General features: G+C 45.7%; 1 protein-coding gene across 1 annotated transcript in view; it reads right to left on the bottom strand.

Moving 5' to 3' along the window:
* Positions 1 to 4,227, bottom strand: part of Fmo4 (flavin containing monooxygenase 4) — a 21,898-nt gene extending 17,671 nt beyond the window's left edge. Inside the window, 2 exon segments of the mRNA XM_013015776.1 lie at positions 24 to 163; positions 3,896 to 4,227. Of these exon segments, the coding sequence (XP_012871230.1) occupies positions 24 to 155 (132 nt within the window). The 5' untranslated portion in view covers positions 156 to 163; positions 3,896 to 4,227.
* Between the last annotated feature and the right edge of the window lie 4,703 nt (positions 4,228 to 8,930).

The following is an 8,930-nucleotide window of genomic DNA, read 5'->3' as shown; positions in this document are numbered from 1 at the left end:
GGGAGGCGGGCAGGGGCACGCACAGTAAACTTCCACAGTCCCTCGAAGTCACTGCTTCGTTCAAAGCAGGTGGGCTCCAGGGCCTCGTCCAGGCAGCACTTGATGGAGGACAGGCCACTCACGCCTGCCCCGATCACCGCCACTCGCTTGGCCATGCTCTGCTCTGCAGGAAGAAGCTCACACACAGCTCCTTGTGTGACCGTGTTAGAAGTGAGACCTCGGAACAAGACCCAGCTACTGTCGCGGGAAAAACATTGTTCTTTCATCTTTGAGAGGAAGTAGAATTATGTTTTGCTTTAAAAAATACAGGCTCTGGCTGGGTGCCGGTGGCTCACGCCTGTAATCCTAGCTACTCAGGAGGCTGAGATCCGAGGATTGAGGTTCAAAGACAACCCCAGTTAACCTCCTGAAAACCAGAAGTGGTGCTGTGACTCAAGTAGTAGAGCACTAGCCTTAAGCTGAAGAGCTGAGGGACACCACCCAGGCCCAGAGTTCAAGTCCCACAACTGACCAAAAAACAAACAAACAAACAAACAAACAGGCTCTGAAATCCAATTGCTTCGGTATCAAAAAGATTTTCTTGTGGGGGAGGGGGGAGGCTGGGAAGGGATGTGAAGGGGAAACAAAGGAGGAGGCTGCAATGCTCGATAGGAAATGTACTCATTATCTTGCCCATGTAATTGTAACCCCTCTGTAAAGTATGTTCACAATAAAAAAAAAGATTTTCTTTTGCTTCTTGGCTAGTGGTATGTCTTCTTTTGTAAATCGTTCATTCCTGTCAATTTCCCCAATTAGGATGTCTCTTTGTTATTATCTGCTTATAAGCATAGTCTATATAATAAGCATGCATACGTTCTTTCTTAAGTGTTCCCCTGGATTGTTGGCTGCTTGCTGGACTTTGACTGGCTTGTAGCATGGGGTAGGGAGGGGGTCACTAAAGCATTTTATCTATTCAAGCAGAGAGCTAGCCTTGTTTTCATTTGACGCTTCAGACTTCCACAGACCTCAGCCTAGCTTTTGCCCTGACCAGAAGGTGTGTCGTCAGGTTCACCTGGTGCTGGTGCTGTGGCAAGAGGCCTTCTCCGCGCATGCTGCTTTCCTGCAACCCCCTGGCCACTCCCGAAACACGAGTGCGGTAGTTGGGACATCCACGTAGTTGCTTTTAAACTATCTGACTCCTCTGGTGTTACATTTGACCCTGTGGTATTTGGGGGAGGGGCAGGATCAAGTGTGAGTTTTGTAGTCATTGTCACTTACAGTGGCCTTGACCCTAGGGAACTAGGAGAACAAATACGCGTGGAGCCCACAGGGCCAGTCGGCGGCTCACACAGCATGGTCTTCCCGTGGACGCTTGGGCTGCTAGCGGTGGCTGGGCTGTGTCTCAGACTCGGAAGCCAGGGTGCGCGCATGCTGCTGTGCTGAGAGCCCGGCGTCCCGTGAATGCTTCATTCAAACTCTTTTTTTTTAACCTGGGCCTGGGTTTGCGGCTACGCATTTTGGGGAGGTGGGTCGGGGTTGTCTTGGTGGTTTTGCGTCTTGCCTGCTAACACAGTCAGAAGCACCAGGAAGGAAAGTGGTTTACCGACTACTGGGAGCTGGGCACTTCTGAGATCTCCAGCCTTTCAGAGCCAGCTGAATCTGGGCATCTCATGGACTTTGAGAGTGGACTTCCCGGGACTGCTTGTTTAAATGCACGGCCATCCTGCCCTGGTAAGACTGGCTCCTCTCCTGTGGAGAACTCAAACCTTCCCCCCTTAAGCTCTTAGTGCATTTGAGAGGCTTGCCTTGGGCACTGGGTAGGCTGTAAAGAGAGAGGGTGTTAGCAGCAGCAGAGATGGGTTCGAACTTCGTCTCTCACCCTGAGAAAGCTATGAAACACCATTAGATAGGATAGTTTTTGAAATAAAAAAGACTCCCACAGGACTGTGTATTAAGCATATTGCATTTTAAGCACAAATGTCGAGATATTACTCTGTATTTACTTCCTATGGCCCCAACTTTTCTCCCTCCTTCCCTCCCGTCACCTTAAAAAAGCGGCTCATATAGATAAGCTTTCCCAACAAGGTTGGAAGCAAGTAGGCAAATAATTCCTGTCAATTTGGTGGAGTCAAAGCCTAGGAGAGTCTAAGTGGTTTCTAACCAGGAATAATGACCAGCACCAATCAGATACACAGGGCAGATGTGGACGAGGTCCTACAAACATCGAAGGCCCAGACAGACGTGCTCTCAGACGATGACCAGGTGGGACGTGGACGAAGTCCTATAGAGATCGAAGGCCCAGGCAGATGCTGGCAGATGCTTTTTGACCCTGTCCAGACTGGGCAATGGGATAAGTGTCTGGAAAAAATGTCTCTCTGAAAAGACTGACTAAACTCTCTCCTGGCTGCTGTCCTGGGTCCTCTTTTGTTCAAGGCTAGTGCTCTACCACTTGAGCACGGTACCACTTCCGGCCTTTTCTGAGTAATTCATTGGAGATAAGTGTCTCATGGCCTCTCCTGCCCCGGCTCACTGTGAACCTCGATCCTCCGATCTCAGCCTTGGATTACAGGTGTGAGCCACCACAGTTTGGCAAAATCTACACTTTAAAATGAAGTTCATATCTACAAACTGCACATTTCTGAGCAGGGGCAGCCATTTCAAAACATGCCTAAATCAAGTAAGGGAAGGTCCTGAGCAAAGTAGAAAGTGAGAGACTGGAATTCAAATTCTTTCTCTGCCGCTAGCCTGTAACCTTGGACAGAGTGTTTGTTTTCTCTATCTACTGTTTTTACACTTGTAAGACAGAGGATTACAGTATTTTCTATCTTAAAAATGGTTTTTATGTCTGCAAATCTAGTCCCCCCAAACCTAAACAACAACAACAACAACAAAAAGCCCACATGAATGCAAAGATGGAGGTGATGCAGTTTTTCTGAAAGGTGAGGAATTGGGAGCTATACGTCAGTTGTGAAGTATTTTAGGAAATATACAATACTTTCCTCCTTAAAGATAGCTTGTACTTGGTCCATTTACAGAATGGTGATCTGGTTTACTGAGCTGGACTTTGTACAATAGCAAAATATCACCCTATTCCTGGTCAGCTAGCAGTAACTTTGGAGATATGGAGAGACACAGGTGCTAGCAGACAGCAGATAGTTAAACCTCAATATTTTCTCAAAGCTGAAAAGCCAAACATAGTATTTATCTAAATTTGTTCTTGCCTGTTTGAAAAACTATCATTGTATTGTTACTATTAACAATAATGACATCATTTCATACACTAGGTAGTGAGTACAATTCTTTCTGGATAATGTCATGCATCCTGTCCTTTGCTTTCCCCTTGTGGAACCCTTCTGTCTCTGTCTATAAGTTGCCGACCTCATTTTCCACATACCGGATACTGAGACTGCATTTGTCTACCCTTTCCCCTTCTATTTCTGTGTTCCCCCTTAAAAAAAAAAACACCCAAAAGGAAAAACAAAAAATTCTGAAACCCAAATCCCCTATTCCTCCTAAATATGTAATCAGTGATGAGCTCTACACGGTTGGAATCTGATCAGTTAACTTTTCTTATCACCCCATTTCTGCAGCTTTTTGGTGGTGTTTTCTGACCTGGCACCTGTGGAGTGTTTTGAGCTCCCCTCTCCTACCTGTTACGTCCGTTTCTTTGTAGAGGCAGCGTAGATCGAGGACCACGGAGGGACCCTGCTCTGTTACTCTTCTTTCTGAATACTTCTTCCACAGATTAACTTTGTTTCTCTAAAACTTCCACTTGCTTGTTAGCTCTGTGGCATTCCTGGTAACCAAGAGGCCTCAAATCACTGGCTTAGGGAACGAACGCTTCAAGAACGCGCAGACTCTAGAAGCAGTGTCTGGAAACATTTTCCCTGGAAAGTAAAAAGCCCAGGACACTTACCTTGTTAGTATACTGTAGACACTTGAGCTATTTCCCAAAGCCGAAGAGCGAAAGAAGGTAATATTTGTCTTTTTAAAAAATGGACCAAATTCTCTAAACAGAATATTGACTTTGGCCAAAGTGCTGTCTGTTTAAAACTAAAGCCGTTTGTTCTGCTTATTCTGTTATTCGGATGACAGCCGGGAGTAGTTTCCCCAAGGAAAAAACGCTGTGAATCAACGTGAGCTTGGTACTTCCGTGATCTCCGGGGAGGGCTGAAGCGCGGGTTAGAACTCAGCTTTTGGATTGGACAGACCTGGGGACTGACTTCTTCCCCTCTCTCCTCCCTTGGAAGCAGCTTTCAAGCAAAGCCTGAGACTGTGCCAGGGTGGGCAGTGCTGTTGTCCTCGCTGCCTTTAGAGGGCGCAAAGCCACAGCAGTATCAGTGACAAGCTTCAAAGCCCGACTCTTCGTTTCTCTAAAGAAGACAGCATGATAATTAGGTCAAATTCTTCCGTGACTGGTGTTTTCTAATGCCTGAAGTATGAGGTTTAAACTTCAGGATTTATAAGGACTTCAAGCAGTATTAGCTCCGTCTATTGAGGGAGATGGAAAATGTATTTGAGAAAGCAACACACACACACACACACACACACACACACACGCACACACACACACACACACACACACACACACACCATGCCTCCACCTCTGCTTTTTGCTGGTTATTGAGTCTCTCAGACTTTCCTGCCCGGCTGATGCTGAGCTGTGCTCCTTCAGCTTCAGGTCTCAGCTCCCTGTGTGGCTAGGATTACAGGTGTGAGATATCCTCACACGAGAAGAGCCGAGGAGCCATTACGGCAGTGGTAGCGGTGAGCATACGTTACATAGTGTTCATTTTTATTTTCTCTACTCAGAACACGGATGCCACACTAGAACATCTTCGGCTTTGTGTTTAGCGTCCTTTCCCAGCATGGTTTACTGAACAGTTTCTGTAGCAGAAGTCGGAAGGCCGTGGACACCTGCCTACCGGGCAGGTAATGTAAGTGAAGAACGTGGTCAGAGGTTTGACTAGAAAGTCCACTCCTTGACTATTGAGTGTAAGCCCCAAGATCAGAAGGCTTTAAGGTCTTTTTCTTTTCTCTCTTTAAAAAAATTTATTTATTTTTTGTCAAGCTCTGACTTTATAATCGCGTGGAGCGCCAGAAACGCTCCAGCCTCACTTTCCTGAATGCTCGGTTTAGGGGATTGTATCACCATGCCAAAGAAGTGGTGAACCCACAGATTAATATGCAATCTTTTTTTTTTTTAGTAAGGTACTATTATTTTCCTTTGCAAAAGTATCAAAGGTTGTCTGGTGTCGGTGACTCATGCCTGTAATCCTAGCTACTCAGGAGGCTGAGATTTGAAGTTTGTGGTTCAAAGCCAGCCCATGGACTCTTATCTCCGGTTAACCACCAAAAACCCAGAAGTGGAGTTGTGGCTCACACTATTGTCTTCCTGGCCATATCTACACTTTTCAGTCTGATAATTCTCATTTGTCTATCTCTTCATTTTCTGCTTGTACTTTTTTTTCTTGTTATAGCCAAAGAAGAAAAGAAAAACACTACCAAGAGCAATGAGAAGTGTTCTGTCCCTCTATGTTTTATCGTTTCTGTATTTCATTAATGTTAGTTGGATTATGTGGAGCGAGTCCTGGATGGGTGACTAGAACATGAGGGTAGAGTCCTCGTCAATGATTAATGGCTGAGGGGCTTCGCGGCTCCTGCCTGAGGGTGAGGGAAAGGCCTTAGCAATGAAATCTGGCCCTCCACACACTTGGAATCTGCTGGCCGGCTGATCTTGGGATTCCCAGCCTCTAGGTTTGGGCAGTACATGTCCGTTGTTTAAAAGTTTCCCAGTCCAAGATACTTTGTTTTAGCATTCCCCAATAGACAGAAGCATGATAGTTTTTCTTTTATGGACAGTCTGTTACTAGTATACAGGAATGCACCTGATTTATGCATTGATCCTACACCTTCGGCAGGGCCGAGTGTCTTTGGGCCTCCCTCCATTCTTCTCTTCCTCCCTCCTTTCTTCATTTCTTCCTATATGTCCCTTCCTTCCTTCCTCCCTCCCCCCTCTCTCTTTCTTTCCTTCCTTCCTTCTTTCTTTCTTTCTCTTTCTTTCTTTCATAGTACTGACTCTTGAACTTGAGGCCTTGCATTTTGCTAGTGTTTGGTCAAAGTCCCACAACTGGTAGCAGAGCCTGGGATGCTAACCATGGGGCCTGGTTCTCCAAGCAGGCCTCCACAGCGGCCACGCAGAACATCCCAGAGGACTGGCCTAGGCAACAGAGATCTCTATTTAGGACTGCCAGCAGGGGGTGCTGTTTGTATACAGTAGGAAGAATCTCAGAAATTACAAACTTATCTATGCACATGAAGTGTCTCAGAAGTTCCGATTTAGAAGGTATGCAAGAAACAGAGTCAGCAAAGCCAGAATGATCTATGCATTTCCTCTTTTGTTAGATTTCTTGGAAGTGCTTTTTTTCTTCTCTCTCTCTCTCTCTCTCTCTCTCTCTCGTGTGTGTGTGTGTGTGTGTGTGTGTGTGTGTGTGTGTGTGCGCGCGCTACTGGGTATAGATCTCAGGACCTCATGTGCACTATAGAAGCACGCTGTCTCTGAGCTACACCTCCTGCCCTATATTAATTTCCTGAATAGGAAAAATAATATTGTTTCCCAAAGTAATAAATGGATGATTTCTAGAGTAGGAATTAGGAGGCTTTTTATCAGCTCTGTTTCCCATTATGGCCATAGACCTACTATAGTTATAGTCAGAAACAAAAGAGGAATATACAGGAAAAAAGGTGTCTATGAGACTCCGAAAAAATATAGGCATATAAGAAGGGAAACGCACAGTCGTAGATACTGGGGGCAGATATACATTGATAGAGGTAGCAGACAGACAGGAGCTTCCATATACACTCAGAGGGCACAAAGAAGGGACAGAGACATGATCCACTTGGAGAAGAGCATCCTTATAATAGGTCTTTACTATGACCTTATGTGTCTGTGTAATTCACTTTACTAAGTGACTTTTCAGGTCATTTGTCCATTGGAAACCACGAGTTTTCCTGGATTGTGTTTTAGAGATCCCTGTCCTGATAGTTACCAGGGACAAATCAGCTGACATTTTCTTGTTTGAGTCTTCTTACTTGTTAAATTACAAAGGAACACTGCATCCAAACTGCAGAATTATTATTGACTTAGAAACAGTATAGAATATGCAGCACTATAATGATCACCATCGTTTACAAGTGAGATACAAGTTAATAGAGTGTGTGTTTTGTGCTGTTGAAAGAAAGGCAGGGCTTGCTAGAGCAAGATAGTCAAGCACGGTCATGGATGTTTATCATAGATTTAAAGGAAAGCAAGAGACTTTATTTATTTACAGTTGGCAGTGCTGGGCCTTGAACTCGGGGCTTTGTGCTTGCTATATAGGTACTCTACCACTTGAGCCACACTACCTTTTTGCTTTTAGTATATTTTCTGGGTAGGCCTTCGCTATTTTGTCCAGGCCAGCCTTTGGACTGTGCTCTTCCTACCTATACCTCCTGCACAGCTGAAACTACAGGTGTGGATCACTATACCTAGCTTGTTTGTTAAGAGGGAAGTTTGGCTAACATTTTGTCTGGCTTCTCATCTCCTCCTCCCTCCTAGCTGGGGTTCCTTTTTTTTAATAGTAAAAACATGGCAAGTTCAGGTATCCTTCCCCTGGCAGAAGGAGGTGGACTAGAAGCAAGGCATTGTCTAGGGCTTCTTGTGGAGAGCTCATTTGCTTTTCTTTGGTTGGAAGCAGGAGCGCGACTAGAAGTGGCCTCTTTGACCAAGTACTGACTGCCTTGACCATCTCATGGCTGAGAGGTTGTAGGTCAGAGTTAGTTGCATTGCTCCAGACATCGGACAGCTGTCGGACTGCATACTGAGTCGCCCTAAGAAGTAGACAATGTTCACATCAGCTCGGCCACTGTGACCTGCATGTGACTTCGTCTAGCCCTGGACACTGATGCCCCTTCTTTCTTCATCTTCCAGAGACAAGCCCGTCCGGTAATGACAGTGAATTCTGCGGGGACACATTTTCCTTGGCGTCTCTGCGCCGCAGTGGAGCAGTTCAGGAGGAATATTAGGAGATGACATCATACTGGGAATGCCGAGGAGAAGCGGTTGCGTGTACCTGTATGTACCTCCGGAGCTCAAGCCTGCCAGTCTCTGTAGTTCCCTGATCCTCTTCTTCAGCCAGTCCGTGAGCCTCGTTGTGAGGTGAGATTTGCCGTCTGAGCCATGAGGCAGGTGAAGTGTGGCGGAGCTTTCCTGGCTGGTGCCACATTTTTATCACAGGTAATCGTGAGATGGCCTGGGTTGAATTTGGTCAAAAACTGCTCTTACGTGGTGTTTGCTTTGGTTTTCTTCCCTCTTCCTTTTTCTTCTCTCTCTTAATTCAAGTCTTCTTGGCTGTGTTATGTCTCTCATGAATTCCAGTTGAATTCGGTTGACTCAGACCTAGAGGTTGACTCAGATCTGAGCAGATCTTTTTTCTTAGATTGTTAGAGGCTGCTTCTAAAAGCAGGTAGAGTTGATTGTCTTTCCCTGCCTCCTTTACTCTCTTTCTCCTTTCCTCCCTCCCTCCTTCCTTCCATCCTTGAAGGGCTAGGCTCAAACCCAGGACCTGCTTTGTGCATGCTGAACAATGCTCTACCTGGGAGCTGTTTTCCCACTCAACATAGTAGTTCTCTATGGAGTAGGTCTGACTTGAGTGTTTAGTACACTAGCTGGAGTGCTGGTTTGATTGAGAATAATAAGCATTTCTATGTAAGTACATTCCTTGGAAAAAAATCTCAGATTAGCTCTGTGCTACCTCTTTTTTGTTTTGTTTTGTTTTGTTTTGGTTGGTCATGGGTCTGAACTCTGGGCCTGGGCGCTGTCCCTCAGCTCTTCAGCTCAAGGCAAGTGCTCTACCACTTGAGCCACAGTGCCACTTCTGGCTTTTTATGTTTATGTGGTACTGAGGAATCGA

Source organism: Dipodomys ordii, unplaced genomic scaffold (genome assembly GCF_000151885.1).
Source record: "Dipodomys ordii isolate 6190 unplaced genomic scaffold, Dord_2.0 Scaffold27, whole genome shotgun sequence".
Classification (NCBI taxonomy): domain Eukaryota; kingdom Metazoa; phylum Chordata; class Mammalia; order Rodentia; family Heteromyidae; genus Dipodomys; species Dipodomys ordii.
The sequence above is the reverse complement of the archived record's forward strand: the minus strand, read 5'-3'. Positions and strand labels throughout refer to the sequence as shown.